Genomic DNA, 17,505 nt, shown 5'->3' on the forward strand with positions numbered 1-17,505 from the left:
TACCCTTTGGGACTTTGATTTGGCTAGGTCTCATTTTGTGGGTCTGGGGGCAGGCTGGAATGGCTGAGCCACAGAGGAGAGGCTGACTGTCAGGCAGAGATTCCCCTTGTCCACCTTCCCTAAAGCATGCAGCCTCCTGCCCAGGTCTCCCACGTACCTGCCTTAGCTCAGTCCCGGGGCAAACCCTCTGGTGAATATGCTTACCTTTTCTTCACTTTGTTAACATCTACTCATCTTCCTGGACTCTGCTCAAGTGTCATCTCCTCCAGGAAGTTTCTTTGACTGCTTGGCCCTCCCCTCTGCCCAGGCTGCTATGGATGCCACTTCTTTGGGCATCCTTCCATCAAAGCATGCAAGGCTGTCCTCCCTTCTTGCTTTTCCTGTCTACATCTGGCACCTGACTTTAAGCCCCTCAGGACAGCAAAGCCAAATTGTTTGAATGCACATCTGGCTTCATCATTTACCACTTGGGTGACTGTGGGCAAGTTAGAGTCATTTGATGTGCCTCAGTCTTCTCGTCTGGAAAGTGGGTATAAAATAGTTCCCATCTATGTAGTTGTTCTGGTAATTAAATGAGGTAATTCAGGCAAAGAGCCTATAACGGTGTCAGCTATTATGATTATGGCTGTTGTTATGGTCATCATTATTATCACCATCCTTGACACCTAGTGCAGTTCTTGACGTGTGAGTGGCTGGCAGTGTTCACACTCACATGCACACACACACACACACATTCACAAGGGTTAAGCCTTGCTTCTCTCCTCTTGTGCATCCTTTGTGCTGCCCAGTCAGTCATCAGGTCCCACTGGGTCATTCTTCAGAATACCTCTCAAAGATCCCTAGCATGGAAGTGCCACAGAGCAGGACTTTGTTTTATTCACGGCTATATCCCCAGGGCCTGGTATAGAGTCATTGCTCAAAAATATATTGAATGAATGAATGCATGAACACATGAATGAATTAATGAATGAAAGAATGAAATCCTGTCCCTCCAGACTGCATTCCCATGCCTGGCTACCTCCCAGCCTGTTCTTTATTGCTTCTGTTTGGACTCTTGTAATGTCCTACCTGCTCGTGCAGCGGCCACTCTGGCCTCTCTCTGCACACGCAGTCAGCTTTGCCATGACTGCAGCTTGCTCCCACATCTCCAGAGGTCCCTGCGGCCTAGCAAAGGAGGGACAAACTCAAGAGACAGCTGTGTTGACAGCATCACTTCTGCTACTTCCCTGGTTCACACTTCTGCCAACAGTGTATGGGAATGCCCTTTCCACAAAACCTGCTGGTCTCCCAAACCCATTGTAAGCACCTCAAATGCATTTATACTTATCAGAGAATGAACATAAAAAAAGTTTTGCTTCACAGCTTAGGAGGCACATGGTAGCTCCCTATTGGAAGATCTGAGCCCCCCCCAATGCCCACACTAACAGAAGTCCAGCCCCCTCTCTCAATATAGCCAAGCTTCCCCAGTGCCTCATTAGGGCTTACTCTGCCCTTTTGTGCAGGACGGCCATCAGTGCCAGGGAGTCGATGCCCCTGGAGCATCTGGGGAGTGGGTGTATAAATACTCCTGCTCCCTCATGCCTCTTGGCGGCTGATTCAGAGTTATGTGTTCTGCAGTTTTCCATGGTCCCCAGCAGGACTGAGCCCCAGGTGACCACTGTGGTCACCTGCTCATTAACACACTTGTACTGCCTGCCTTCCTGTCCTGTCTCACTCCTCGATCCCCTCCCCATGCTTGGTGGGACTACCTCCAAAATAATCCATGTGCACTCAAGTCCTGTCCTCAGGGAAACAAAAACTAAGAGAGCAGGTATTTCAATAAGCATGTTCACTTATTTTTTAAAATAGGAAAACACACTGGGCAGCCTAAATATGTGCCAAGATGGGAATGTTTAAGTACATTACGGTATTGGAGGGGAGGAAAAAAAAATTTCCTCTACCCATCTTAGCATAGGCCCTGCAAGTTAGACTGACAAAAGACAGAATAACAAGAGAAAAACAAATGGAAATTTATTAAAGTGTGCATCACACATACACATGGGAGCACCCAGTGATGAGTAACTCAAAGGGATGGTTAGAACTTTGGCTTTGATAGCATCTTAACAAAACAATGATAAATTTGTAGAGAAGTGACAAGACAAAGATTCGGGACTTTGAGCTTCTGGGGGGCAAACTGTGAGAAGGTAAATATATGGGGAGACTAGTGATAGATAAGAACTAGTCAGTAGGGTTTGTTATGTAGATTCTCTGATAGTGTCACTCGTCTGATAAGGTCTAGAGTTGTCTCTGGAGATTAATGTCTCTTTTTTTCCTTTAAGGGAACTTGGCTCATGGTTAAAAACAATTCAGTAAGAGAAATCAGCACAATGGCTGAGTCTACACAAAAGCCACATCTTCAACAACTAGTTAGAAAATACAATGGAATATCCTATTTGCAATGACAGAAAAGTAAAACTACTTAGGAAATAAAAAGAAATAAGAAAAATATATGTGAAGAAATATTTTAAAGGCTCCTGAGAGATATAAAAAAAGAACTAAGTATATAACGCTCAATATTATAAATATTCAATTTTCTCCAAATTGATATGTTTAATGTAATCTCAATGAAAAATATTAACAGGATGTTTTAGGAAGTAGGCAAACCAATTTCAAAATCCGTGTAGAAAAATAAACATGAAAGAAGAGCCAGTAAATTTCTGAAGAGCAGAAGTGAGAGTGAAATTTCCAAGAGCTACTACCAGTTGTGGAGATTGGCAGGGCCACTGGCTGCACAGCTGCCTGGGTGTCACTGCCAGGAGTCCAGGGTCAGGGACAGGGAGGCTGCGTAATAGATCGCAGTGGGAGTTACACAGCCTGGCACCCTGACCAGCACAGCCACAGGGTGGAACAGACCTGGGGCCAGGGAGAGAGCCAGATACTCTGGGAATCTAGCATTTGATTGAGGTGGGATTTCAAGTTAGTGGGGAAAAAATGATTATTCAACAAATGAGGCTGATAAAACCAGACACTCGTATGCTAAAAAAATAACAGTTCAGACACTACAACATGGTATATGTTGAAATGTAACTTTTGATGATGTTCAATTTATCATTTTTTACAGAAAGGATCATGCTTTTGGTGTTTTGTCTAAACCTCAGGCCATTAACAATCATATTGTATGCGAATAGGGAGAACATATAGCTGGGTCGTATATTTATTCATTTTGACAATCTCTTTGAATTTAGATTACTTACAGTTAATGTAATTATTGGTATGTTTGGATTTAGCCTACTGTTTTATTATTTGTTTTTGTTTGTTTCCTCTGTTTTCATTCTCTCATTTTGCTTTTCTGCCTTCTTTTGGGCTATTTGAACTTTTCTTTTTGGTATTTTATTTCAATTTATCTATTGTGCTTTTGCCTATATCTTTTTTGTATGGTTTTTCGTTGGTTGCTCTAGAGATTGGAATATACATTTAAAACCTTTAAAAGACAACTTAGCATCACTATTCACTACATTAGGTGGAATGTAGAAATCCTACCACAATATATGATCCCTTTATCCTCCTCCTTTTATGTTAGAGTTGCCTTACCTATTATATTATATACACCAAAAATTCCATAAAAATGTTTAAGTTTTGCTTTCAACTGTCATATATTTTAAAGAACTCAAGAAGAGAATAACTGTTTATTATATTTACCCAAATATTTACATTATGGTGTTTTCCTGTATTCCTTGTGCTCCAAGTTAACTTTTGGGATCATTTGCTGTCTGTTGACAAATTTCCTTTAGCCCCTTTTTTATAGCAGGTCTACTGGCAATGAAATATCTTAACTTTTCTTCATCTGATAGCATCTTTATATCACCATTATTTCTAAAATATATTTTCTCTGCATATAGGATTCTGGTTTGGCAGTTCTTATCTTTCAGCATTCAAAATCTTGTTCTACTTCCTTCTAGCTTCTATGATTTTTGGTGAGAAATTTGCAGTCATTTAAATCTAGGTACATGGACAGAATAGTCAAGAAATAGAACTGTTGATAGCCTACTGATTTATGACATTGGTATAAAGGCAATTCAATGTAGAAAGAACAGTCTTTTCGACAAATGGTGTTGGAACAATTGACCTTCCTTATGCAGTAGAAATGAATCTCAAACTCAACCTCGTATGTTACACAAAAATTAACTCAAAATGGAACAGTTGATAAAAATGTAAAAATTGTAAAAGTTTTAGAGAAAAATATTCATGGCTTGAGGTTAGAGATATTTCCTTTCTGGAAAAAGATGTGTTAGGGCTACAAGTTTCATTTAGTTCTTTGGGTTTATTAGTTCTTTATTGCCTCATTTTTCTACACTTAAAAAGTTGACCCCATCTCGAACTTACTTTGGTGGAAGGAAGGAGCTGGGGATTGATCTTACTTATCATTTTTGTTATTATCTTTATTCTTCTACAAATAATATTTTCTCCAGTGGCTTTCAAGGTTTTTTCTTTATCTTTAGTTTTCAGAAGTTTGATTATGATGTGCCTTGATGTGGATTTCTTGGGATTTATCTGTTTTGGGATTCACCAAGGTTCTTAAATCTGTGTCTGACAAATTTTGGAAAGTTTCAGCCATTATCTTTTCCATTTTTTTTTTTTTTTTGGTGCTACATTCTTTCTCTTCTATTTCTGGGAGTCCAATGATGTGAATGTTAGACCTTTAGATATTGTCCCACAGGCACCTGAAGCTCTAGTCATTCTTCTCAATCTTTTTTTCCTCTTTGTTGTTCATAATGGATGATTTCTGTTGATCTATCTTCAAGTTCACAGACTCTTTCTTCTGACGTCTTCAAACTGCTATTGAGTTCATCCAAGGAGTTTTTTATTTTTATTTTTGTATTTTTCAGGAAGTCAGTAAAATTTCCATTTAGTTTTTATTTATAGTTTTTACTTCTTGCTGATATTTCCTGACTTTCCATTCAAGAGTACTCACCCTTACTTCGTAAAATATTTTGATAATAGCTGCTTTAAAGTCTTTGTCAGATATTTTCAACATCTGAGTTATCTCAGCATTAGTATCTTTTGATTGTTTTTTCCCACGGGAGTTGACATTTTCTTGGTTCTTCACATGCTGAGTAATTTTGGATTGCATCCTGGACATTTTGAAAGTTATGTTATGAGACTCTATATTTTATTTAAGTGCTATGGGGAATGTTGATATTTTTGTTTCAGCAGGCACTTGACCCACGTGAGTTCAGGTTGCAAATTCTGACCAGCCTTCTATGGATTGTGGTCTCAATGTCAGTTCTGTGTCAAAGCCTCCACGGTGCTGTTTGGATCTGTGTTGAGTGTGTGTCTTCCAGTGGCCAGTCTGGCTAGGTGACGGTCTCTCTACAAGTCCTTGGTGTGCTGTTTAGGATTAGATCCACCCTTATGCAGTTCAGGGTTCAGGGCAGCGGTTGCTTTCCTGAGCTTTTCACTCCCCATGATCTCTCCAGTACTTTCTGGTTTCCTGGACCTCCCCTCCCCTGCAGGCCCACAACTACACCCAACTATGAGGCTACATAGCAGGACAGAAAAAGGGAAAAGGCAACTAGGATTAACCCTACTTTCTTGGATTCACAGCTGCTCTGATCAGAGAGGAAGGCTTCCCTTCCTCAGCATTTTATGTGTCTGTAGGCTCCACAGCCACTGCTGTGCTGTCACTGCTGCCACCGTGGGACTTCCTGGAGGCTGGGGCAAGAGAGAACTCAGAAAAGGAAAAACAGGAACTTCTCCCACTGTCTCTGTGCTTATGAGTCCCCTTTCCTGCTTCTCAAGCAGGACTAGAGGGCTTCTCCCAGGGCTCTCTTTCTCTGCACCCTGATGCCCACTTCTGGGTTTCTGGCTTCTTGAGTCCAGGCTGGGGGATACCAGAGGAAAAGGAATGGTAACCCTACTTCGTTCTGTGGTGTTTCACATTCTTATGTTCTTCTCCAGTCTGTCTGCTGCTATTTATGTTCCAGAGTGCCCAGGTGCTGCTCCATGTGGTCTGTCCAGGTTTCACTGTTGATTCTTTGGGAGAGTCAGGGTGTCATGTGTTTACCTTGCCTTATCTGGAACCAGAACATCCCCTGTCCTTTTGTAAAAAGTCTCTTTTTTACTAAACACTCTATGTCTAAAAGGCCTCTATCCTGGGACTTCAGGCTGGTCTTCCTTGCTTTGGATACTGACTACTCTGAAGAGAGTGTATAAGACTCCTTCCCTTCTCTTCCCACTCAATATCTTCAGGAAAAAGCAGAATTGTGACTTGACTTAGGGACTTGCTCCTTCCCTTGTCTCTAGCCATGTGCATAGGAAGGACTGAGCCTACCCGCCACCAGGGACGGTCTCTGATTGAACCAGGCTGATCAGTGCAGATCACAGCCCTGCCTGTATATATACAGGGACAAACACGCATTCCCCAGCACCAGCCAACGATGGAGGCTCAGGAGATGTGTGTTGGGCCTCCCAGAGCAAGGAAGCTCTTCTCCCTCTTCCACAGTCACTTCTCAAAGATCCCTCATTTCTCCCTTTGTACTGGGTGGAGCAAGGAGATGAGGCTGAGTCAGTGCAGCTATCCAGGGCATTGCTGGCCATAGGACAGGGCCAACCCCGAGGGGAACAGAGAGGAGAGGACTCTGGACATGCCTTCCAGCAGAATCGGCCAGACTTGGTCCTCTTCTGCTCACATTCCCCATTTAGGGGAGTATGGCAGATGCCATGGGTGGACCATAGGCCTTCCACTGCGTGCCCTGTGGCTTTGCCTGAGGCTTTCTCTGGCTACAGGGCACGTCTGCCCAAGATGGAAGAGGCCAAAAGCAGCAGGCAATTTATGCACTCGGGAGCAGCCTCTACATGTGACAGACAGGAGCTGGGGACTCAATACCCCAGCTTGTTTGCCCCTCAGGTGGGCAGCTTCTGAGGCACGTGCTCCGTACTGTCTCCCAGATGTCCCCAATGGAACGGAGCCCAAGTTGCCCTCAGCAGTCACTGCTTATTAGCACCCCCTGAACTGGCTTCCTTCCCTGCCTCTCTCACTGTGCTTCCTGGCACCAACAGCACCTGCTATGTGCTTGCCCTGTGCCACAGTTCCGATAGACCATGGGGCCTTCACATGCGTGAGAAAGGACAGCCTGAAGCCCCGTGTAAGTCTCCCTTCTGATGGCCCCAGGGTACTTTGGCTAAGCCCTTGCCCGCGGAGCAAGGGCAATTAGGAGCCCCATCTCTGCAGCTTGAGAAAGCTGCTCAGCATCTCAGCTCTCTCATCTCCACAGGGACGGTCTTGGTCTGTATTTAAAACACCTTCAACAGCAATAACGTGCGATTCTTTCTCAGAGGCAACAAAGTATTTTCCTGTTGCTGAATCTGGATAGATGTGTCACAGTATTACACTGGGACACACCCATCACTGCAGTTTGTGTCTCCCCATGCTGGGACAATGCTCTGTCCTCCTGAGCTCATCTCCTCCCTTCTCTCACCCATCTCCATGTGCTGAGGGGACTGCTGTGTCCCAGTCCTGAGGAGTTTTAAAACATAAGTTTTGTTTCAAAAGAATCTTAAACTGACAGAAACACTTTTCCCCTGAAAGATTTGAGAGGAAGTTGCCAACATGATGCTTCTTCACCCCTAATATGTTAGTGAGCAATTCCTACAATCAGATGCGTTCTCCTGCCTAACCTCAATGCAACTGTGGAACGCAGGGAATGAACACAGAGCCATCCCTCCTGCCTGGTCCTGACCCAGTCAAGTGTCAAGAGATGTGCACACCTCCCCCAGCCTCAGCCAATGACAGAGCACCAGGACATGTGTGCTGGGCCTCCCCAGGACAAGGAAACTTTTCTTCTCCCAAGTGCCCCATAACAAAAGGATGCAGAATCACAGGTTGTGTTTGATCTTCTTCCATCTGGAACGGTATCTCAGTCTTTCCTTGACTTTCAAGACCTTGACACTTTTGAAGGGTCGTGATATTGTAGAATTTCCCTAAATTTGTATTTGTCTAATGTGCACACTAGCATGGCATCCTGGTCAGTGTTCTCCCAGTGCAGAAGCCTGTCGGTAGATCTCTCCTGGTCTGTGCCTGTCAGCCTCAGTGAATGCACCTCCCACATCCACTCCAGGCCCTGGCTCAGGCCTCATCCCCCGAGAAAGGGGAGCTCTGTTCTTTCAGTGGGTGCCTTGCCAGCTGTCGTGGTTGCTCCTGACTTCTGAAATAGTAACAAGGAGACCCTTTGAGAGATAAGGAATAGGAACGTCTCTGTAGCAAGCATGTTTATTCACTGGTTTATCATCCCAGGGACAAGGTCAGAGGTGTGGGACGAGGCAGGAGAGCAGAGGCCTCTCAGTCTTGTTCTGGGTTCCTTGGGCATTTGAGCAGCGTTAGCCGGCATCTTTCTCTTTTCCTGCACCCACATTCCCTTCCAGCAAGGTTCCCTAAGACACCCACAAAAGGGCTTTGCCAGATGCTGGGAAGAAAATGCCCATCATTTTTCAAATGATGAAATAATGGCACTGATGCTTGATCCTGATTCTGATTTGTGGCTGAACGATTGGGAAAAAGGCCTTTTCTTTGCACCATTTAAAAAAAAATTGCTAACTAGACCTGCTTTTCAGAGCTCTCAAGAGGATAAAGTATTCTGATAACAGGTGGTAACTCTGCTGTGTTCTGTTGTTTCAATGGTTCCTTGGGGATGACCAGTCTCAAAGATGACAAAGAACTGGTGCCCTGGGCAGGCATCAGATGTTCTGAGACACGTGACACAGCTCCACGAGTGGCCAACATTAGCCCCTATGCTCTTGGGCAACACTAACGCTTTAGAAAGAGGTGGCAACACTCTGGCCAGCTGGGAGACCAGAGGAGACCGAGCGGATCAAAGTTGGGGTTGGGTTTGGGGAGGGGGCTGTCTTCCCTTCCAATCTCCCTGCTGACAGACGGGCACTAGAGGGTAGTGCCAGCGGGCATGATGGGAGCAACTTGCCCTTCAAAACCATATGCTTTTCTCTTTTGTGATTCTGAACTCTCCTGAGCCCCTGATTTTTTTTTTATTGTGGTAAAATATACAAAACACACATTTTACCATTTTAATCATTTTTAAGTGTGCAGTTCAGTGGCATTAAGTACATTCACATTACTGTGCAACCATCACCACCATCCATCTCCAGAACTTTCTCATCTTCCCAAACTGAAACTCTGCACCCGTTAAACAATAACACCTTATCCCCCCTCCCCAGAGCCCCTGGCAACTACTGTTCTACTTTCTGCCTGTATGGATTTGACTCTTCTACATATTTCATATAAGTGGAATCATACAGTATTTGTCCTTCTGTGACTGGCTTATTTCATTTAAGATAATGTCCTCAAGGTTAATCCATGTTATAGCGCATGACAGGATTTCCTTCCTATTTTTTTTGGTGAGGAGGATTAGCCCTGAGCTAACATCTGTTGCCAATCCTCCTCTTTTTGTTGAGAAAGATTGGCCCTGGGCTAACATCGGTGCCCATCTTTCTCTACTTTATATGTGGGACACCACCACAGCATGGCTTGACGAGCGGTGCGTAGGTCTGTGCCCAGGATCCAAACCTGTGAACCCTGGGCCGCTGAAGCAGAGTGCATGAACTTAACCACTATGCCACCAGGCCAGCACCTCTTTCCTTTTTTAAGGCTAAATAGTATTCCATTGTATGTATATATAATATTTTGTTTATCCGTGTGTCCGTTGATGGACACGAATTGCTTCTGCCTTTTGGCTTCTATGACTAATGCCACTGTGAACATGGGTGTGAATGTATTTGTTCAGTCCTAAGCCCCACCCTGGGGCAGTAACTGCTGGGCTCCAGCAGAACTCCCAGGGGCCCTGACCACCCGGGTAGCTCTTTGCTTTGTCCATGAGCCTCCAGTGGTTATAACCACACGGCCCTGTCTCTGGGGGCCTGACCTCCACAGGGAAGAGGGGAAATGGCCCTGCTGACTCTTCCAGGGGCAGTGCTGGACCATGGACCAGAGGTCATGGACAGACTGAAGAATGCTTTAAGGCAGAGCCAGGTCGCAAAATTCAATGCTGTTTCAAGTGGAACCCAAATTTTCTTCCTTTCAACATAAAGCTCCTGAAATTCAAAGATTGCAGAAGAGTTTCTCAGGAAGCAAGGAACATGTCACTTTTGCTTCAGGCTCAGGCCACTGAGCTCACAGGACCCAGGTCTCCTCTAGATGGGCAACACCCAGGCCTGAGAGGATGGAGAGGGTGGCCAAGGGTAGTTCTGTCCATCTGTAGATATCCACCGGGGGCACTACACAGGAGGCCACTGGATTGAAAGAAACCCTTCACCAAGACTGCAGATGATCTCAGAAGGCCCCAACTCAACTCAGCATGTCCCTACCTGCTCCTTGATGCTTAAATTCCCCCACGTGGACCCAGCTCAGTCTCCATGGTGAGGACTTGGGCTGCGGGCACTACTCACTGCCCCTGGGAGAGATGTATGGGGATGGACACTCACCTGGTGTGGAACTGTCTCATCCCCATCCTGCCTGACTCAGAGCAAGACCCAGAGGGGATAGAGGAGAGAGTGAGAGGGCACTGGTGGTGTGATGGAGGAGTGAGAGGAGGTGACATTCATTACCACTGGAGAAAAGGCATTTTCTTTGCTCCAACTCGGGGGACAAACACTGGCATTCAGCATCTGCCAAGAAGAAGGGCTGTGGTAAATATCCCAGGATGTCAGTTGAGACCATGAAGGGCTACATCCATGAGTAAAAGTCACCTGGAAACAGACCACTTTCAGAAGCTCTGCTTCAAATCTTCAAAGAACTGAAATAAAATAATTAACAACCTAGTATTCTATAACTAGCAAAAATATTCTTCAAAAATGAAGGCAAAATAAAAATATTTTCAAACAATCAAAAAGGAGAGAACTCTCATAAATTTCAAAAAATTAAAATGGTTCAGAGTATGTTCTCTGTTCATGGTAGATGACTGCAACAAAAATTTAATTTGAAAACATCTAGCTGCCTGTAAATTTAATAGTATATTTCCAAATAATCTAAGATCAAAGAAGAAATCATATAGGAAATAAGAAAATACTTTGAATTAAAAGCTAATTAACATATGATGTAGCAAAACTTCTGAGATGCAGCCAAAGCAGGGCTTTAGAGAAAAATTCATAGTCTTAAATCCATATGTTAGAATGATTGCAGAACACTGAGAGGAGAGAGGATGGAGACTTGGCTGAACCCCTAGGACAGGCGCACCCATGGAAGTAGAACTGTTTAGTAAGCAGGCAGTTTTTTAAAAAAAACTAAAAGAAGTATCAACAAGATCCAGCCCAAAATAAATCCTTAAGAGAGTTCTTTAGGGGGAAGGGAAATGATCCCAGTGGAAACAAGGTAGTGTTGAAGGAATGATGCCCAGCAGAAGGGTAAGTATGTTGCTAAATTCAAACGAATAATGAAAGTATAAAACAGCAATCATATTGTTTTATGGGCTTTCAAATATGTAGAATTTAACACATGACAACAATAACACCCAGGCAGAGGGGGGTTAGGAGTAATAGTGTTCTAAGGTCTTCCCATCATCCTTGAAATGGTAATGGTACTAATTTACTGTAGACTCAATTAAGTCAATGATGTTCGTTACAATCACTAGAATTACCACTAAAAGAAGAGTAAAAGGAATGGTAAATAAAGCCATTGAGAGGAAGAAACGGAATAGTAAAAGATCTTGAATAATCCAAAAGATTGCAAGAAAGGAGAAAAGAAGGAACAGAGACAAATGAAATGAATAGAAAACAAATAGTAATACAGTGGATTTGAACACTGACATACCAGTTATGGTAATACTAATTATCAGTGATCAGTAATATGAGTCTTTGTAAATGGAATAAATACTTCAAGTGAAAGACTGTTAGATTGATTTAAAACACTATTTGGTGCTTCAAAGCCATCTGAATTAGTAAGCTACCATCTGCAGGTAAAAAGATGGATGAAGATGTCTCATGAGAACAAAGCTGATGCAGCTAGTCTGACATTGGACAAAGTGGACTTTAGAGCAAGAAGCATTCCTTGGGATAGAAAGGTACAACTCATAATGGTAAAATGGTTGACCACCAAAAAGGTGTAACAGTTCTATTCGTATAAGCACTTAATGACAGAGTCTCAAAATACATAAAGCAAGAATTGTGAGAAAAAAAGGAACAGGCAAATTCACAATCATAATCATAGTAAAAGATTTTAACACATCTCCCAGTAACTGACAGAGAATAAGACCCAAACCCAACCAAACCAAATTTGATAAAACAAAAATAGTAAAAAGAGTAAATACGTGGAGGATTTGAACAAAATGGTGTACTGAGATACGTAGACATCTAACTCTGCACCTAAAAATGCGGAATACACATTCTTTTCAAGAACATATAGAATATTGGCCATATTCTGGGCAATAGAAGAAATCTCAACAAATTTCAAAGAAGACAAATAATAGAAAAGATGTTCTCTGACCATAGTGGACCTGAGCGGGTAGTCAATAAGGGAAAAAATAATTAGAAAATTGGCTATGGTTAGAAATTAAACAATACAGCTATAATAGCCCACAGGTCAAGAATGAAGTCACAGTGGAAAAGAGAGCATGTTTTAAAGTGAGGGAAACTAATAATAGGCAAGTCAGACTGGGAGGATGAGGCCAGATGTACCTTCTGGCAGAGGAGGGTCAGGGCGATGGTGAATTGGATAGCCATCCCTGCTGCCGCATTGCTGGCCACACACCTTGTACTCCCCTGGGCCCGGCTGGGGCTGTGGGCTCCAGCCAAGGTCACAGTCAGGCTCGGCCGTGGCCTCCACTTCCCAGGCACAGGCTCACCAGCGTTCCCAGGAATTGGTGTGATTCTGGCAGTCCTTGCCTACACTGTCATGAGGGCAAGCGAGGGGTTCGCAAGGCCCTGCAGGAGTGGGGCTGCAGCAGCGGGAGGGAACCCCTCCGGATGAAGCTCAGGCAAGCAGCCCTGGAAATGTGCAGGGAACAGAGCATGTTGCATGCATTACCTTGAGTCCAAGATTTTTGTGACAAGAGGGTGGAAAATGTGACCCCCCCTGTACTGCCTTCTGTTTGGTGATAATGGAAGGGACAAGGCAGGGTGATGGAGAGGAGGGGCTGGACAGAGGCACCAGTCTAAGACGAGAGGTCAGCAGCTGAGGGCTTCCGCGGGGCAGGGCTGTGTGGGATGTGGAGCCTTGGAGGGCGTCCCAGCAGCAGCTACCGCCCCCTTCCCCCGCGCGTGGCCAGCCCTCTGTGCCGACGCTGGACAGCATGCTCCTGAAGGTGCTGCTGCTTCTAGGGCTCGCTGTGCTGGGCACTCATGTCTGGACGATTCAAAAGGAATTTGTAAATGTTAATAAGAACCACGATTATTTTGTGGCATCTGTGGAGTTTGCCGTGGCTCGGTTCAATGACGACAATATGGAAGAGAATGCATACAGGTTGCTGGAGGTCGGGCGAGCCCAGCAGAAGGTAAGTGGCAGTAATTCTGTCCATGCCCGGATTCTGGTCCCGGGATGAACAGCCCTGAGGCAGGTGTGATGTCAGCAGGGCTCTGATGTGGGGGGTCCCACCTCTGCACCACACTCCTGAGGAGACTGGAGGATCACCCCCTCTCTGCACACAGCGCACCAGCTTCCTTCAGGCTTCCCTGTTTCCTGACCCTCTGCCTCTTCCTTGGGCTGCATCTCAGCCCTGGACCCGGGGAGGTCCCAGGAGACCCTCGAGCACTGATGCTACTGCTGCTGCCCTAGCCCCTGAGCCCCCGTCCTAGCTGCAGGGGAGCTGGGCGTGTGTGAGTGTGTGTGTGTGTGTGTTGGGGCACGAGTGGGTATCAGGTGTCAGCTGCAGGAATTCCTGAGTCCCAAATGAAATCAGCTTTCTAGACAATTCCAGGTCAGTCCAGTAGAGGTGGGTTCCTCCTCATGGTGATTTCTCTCCATGTTTGAGTTCTTCCCAAATTTTTATGAACTTCTATTTAGGGAAACGAAATCACACCTTTTAATAACTTCTTATAGAAGCCTAATGAGCACCCAGAACAGCACCTGATTCATAAATCTGCGCCTCAGTGAACGTCTGCAAGAGGAGCCCTTGAGTGCAGCCGTTTCCCACGCGAAGAGACCGAGTGCTCCCAGCCCCCGGGACCCCCTGTATCCCCACGTAGATGCTTCCCCTGAAAGGGATAGCCCAGGTCTGGGGGCTAATCAGTGGCCAACCCACTCGTTATCCTCTTCTCTATAGAAGGCGTCGTTCTGCGTGCGCGCTGTGTCTGGCTGATGCTGCTCAAGCGTCGACTGAGAGACTGGGCATGCTGTCAGGTGTTGCTGCAGTGTGTGTGGGCTCACTGCTGTGGAGCTGAAATCCTGTGAACGTGCCACCCTGTGTGTTCATGGCACTGTCCCTGTGACCGCCAGGTGTAGGCCACGGGAGGAGAGTGGAAAGGAAGATTCCAGTGCATGCTCTAGGTGCATGTAGGGACACCTTTCTGTTGATTATGTGCTTATAGAGAAATTGCACATGATTTGTACATCCTATTTATACGCATGTTCTAGTCTTTTGCCCACTTTTCTACTTGATTTTCTGCCTGTTTCTCATTCATGAAAAGCAAATATTTAGCAGCTGTTTTATAATTTCTTCTTGACAGAGGTGGACAATGATATTTTTAATGGACTTGGAGATCGGCCGCACAATTTGTAAGAAACACAGTAAAGACATTGACAACTGCCCCTTCAAAGAAGGCCCAGAGGAGAAACAGGTTTGAGAATAAAATCAACCCAAAGCATCACGAATCTTCTGGGAATGAAATATAATATCAAGGAAGGTGTCTTAGAAAAACCTACAGTCTTCGTGTGTGTCTCCTTTACTCCTCATACAGGACACTTTGCGTCTCCAAATACGTGGGGTTTTTCCCCCACCAAGTCATTATCTGTGACACCAGCTCTCTACCTGGAGATAGCGTCAGATCCCACAGGTTAAGGGGTCAGTCCCACAAAACTCGCCCCCCGCATTCAGATACCAATCTCAAGTAGCGGATCCCCAGGTTACCCACAACATCTGTCTAATTTGGCTACAAAACAGAGGTTCCCATGACCCCACGTCAGGTTCGATTAATTTGTGAGAGCAGCTCACAGAACTCAGGGAAACATTTATAATGTTTACCAGTTTATTAAAGGCTGTGATAAAGGAGACCAATGAACGACCAGATGAAGAGATACAAAGGGCGAGGTCTGGGAGGGCACCAGGCACAGGGGCTTCTGTTCCTATGCAGCTGGGGGTGTGTCACCCTCGCTGTGTGGATGTGTTCACCCACCTGGAAGCTCCCTGAAACCCCCGCTATTGGGATTTTTATGGAGGCTTCCTCATGTAGGCATGATCAATTATTAACTCCATTTCTAGCCCCTCTCCTCTCTCTGGAGGATGAGAGGGGAGGCCGAAAATTCCAAGTTCTAATCTTGGCTTAGTCTTTCTGGTGACCAGCCCCCATCCAGGAGCCACCCAGGAACCCACCCAGAGTCACCTCATTAGAACAAGACATGCTCCTAGTGTGCTTATTACTTGGGATTTACAAGGGTTTTAGGAGCTCTGTGCCAGGAACTGGGGGCAGAGACCAATGTATATATTTTTTATATTCTCACATCAGGCCTAAGGGAGGAGGCTAGGAGAGTCATCAGGGATGTTCCTGGGGCAAAATGAAGGTCCTGGCCACTCTCCCACCAGGTCCCAGGCTCCCTGCTGGAGGGAGAAGGAGGTCATTCTAAGCAGAGAGAGCTGCTTCTAGCAGAGCAGTGAGCTGAGCCTGTGCTCACAGCGCAGCTGGTCAACCAGAGATACCCTGCAGACACCCACATGACCTTCCTGCCTGGATGGTGCCCTCCCCCAGGTCCCAGCCTTGAAGCTTCCTGAGAGCTCAGGGCTCAGGCAGAGGATGATTTCCCTGTGGTCCGCACTCATCCTTTCCTCCTGCATTTTGGGTTGGGAGGACTGTTTAGTTTGTCTGGACATCCCACCTCTCCCTCTAGTCTCCTGGGCTGCAAAGTCATGTCCCTGTCAGTTCGAGTTCTCGTGTCACATCCTATGAGCTGACATCTGGTCCACAGGACTGGCAACATGGAATGGGCCTTAGTCAGGGAGACACCCTCAGTGGGATTGGTCTCCCCACAAGCCCAGACTTGGGGCAGCCTCCCTTTGGGTGGGTTTGCAGCTGTCGTTGAGTGGGGGGCTGCCCAGCTGGACCATCTCCTGGGCAGTGTGCGGGCTCCCTCAGCGCTCACAGTGCGGGGACTATCCATGCAGTATCTTGCACACTGGGAAGGACCCTGAGGGTCGGGTGATGGCCCCACTAGGCGCCCTCTCAGGAGCCCCTGTCCTAGGTGGGTAGATCCAGTCACCCCTGCCCATCATCCTGGTGGAGACTTGAGCTTCTCAACCCTGCCCCAGATGACTGTTTTTGCTTTTCTTTCCTCTTGTAGCTTTTAATGCATCTCAAGCTCTGGTCAGTTCTTCATACTAAGTGCTCTCACTGTATTGTACTGTCCTGATTTATGTCCTGTGATTACTGTTTTTCAGGTGGACTGCACTTTTATTGTGGATGCTCGACCCTGGTTTTCCCAGTTCACCCTCCTGAACAGCACCTGTGTGTAGAAATAGACGGGGCAGGAGCTGTGGCTTCTCACAGCAGAAGTTCCTTTTCTGCTAGAGGGTGAGAGTCGGCCTGCAGTCACAGGTCTGTGCAGCAGCAAGGGAAATAAAGGCATCTCAGAGCACTTTCTGTGTCCCTGTCGGTTTTGCACTCTCCTGGATTGTTTATTTTCCATGAATGTCGCTGCCAGTGACAAGTGGTGGAGAATTTGTCATTATAGCTCTTACCTGGGCTGCAGGTGCAGAGCGCTGAGTACCAATCTCCCCAGTTCATGCGAGCCTGCCCCTACTGGTTCTGGTAGGGCCCCGCTGGATGGTTTGTGGACTCATTCCTTCATTCACTCTTCCATTTGTTCATTCATTCATTCTGCAATCCCTCCCTGCCCCTCATCCATTCCATTCAAAAAGAATGCAGACACTTTTGCCAGGCAGCAGCCATCTGCCTCCCCTCTGCTCCCATCTCCGGGGCCTGGCTCACAGAGGGGGTGCTTCTGCAGCTGGGCCATGCTTGGACACAGGGGTGGGAGGGGGGTGACTGAAGCTGTTGGAGGCTCTGCCCTCCTTGGATGCCCATCAGGGGCATCTGTACCAGGAGCTGCCTGACTGATGAGATTGTCTTCTCCAGGGTCTCTGGGGATGGCTCAGGATGTGGCAGCTCCAGTCACCATGTCCCCACATGCTCCCTGAGGTCTTTATTCGCCCATTAGGGCCAGCCTGGCCTCCATGGCTGTCAACACCGATCACTCCTCCTGGGACAGGCACCGTGGAGACAGACACCCACCCTGATGAGCAAGTCTCTCTTGTAGGGTCCTGGTGAGGAGCAGCCCTGGAGGGACAGAGGGATGGAGGGCGTGGAGGGTACAGGGGC

General features: G+C 46.2%; 1 protein-coding gene across 1 annotated transcript; it reads left to right on the top strand.

Moving 5' to 3' along the window:
- Window positions 1-13,270: 13,270 nt before the first annotated feature.
- On the top strand, window positions 13,271-16,762 carry LOC101397300 (putative cystatin-16). Its single transcript, XM_004441936.3, has 3 exons — window positions 13,271-13,472; window positions 14,644-14,754; window positions 16,566-16,762. Exons 1-3 carry the CDS (start codon window positions 13,272-13,274, stop codon window positions 16,638-16,640), a joined length of 387 nt encoding a protein of 128 aa, XP_004441993.1. The 5' UTR covers window position 13,271; the 3' UTR covers window positions 16,641-16,762.
- The last annotated feature ends 743 nt before the right edge of the window (window positions 16,763-17,505 follow it).

Source organism: Ceratotherium simum, chromosome 21, assembly GCF_057802395.1.
Source record: "Ceratotherium simum simum isolate JZ-2026a chromosome 21, ASM5780239v1, whole genome shotgun sequence".
Classification (NCBI taxonomy): Eukaryota; Metazoa; Chordata; class Mammalia; order Perissodactyla; family Rhinocerotidae; genus Ceratotherium; species Ceratotherium simum.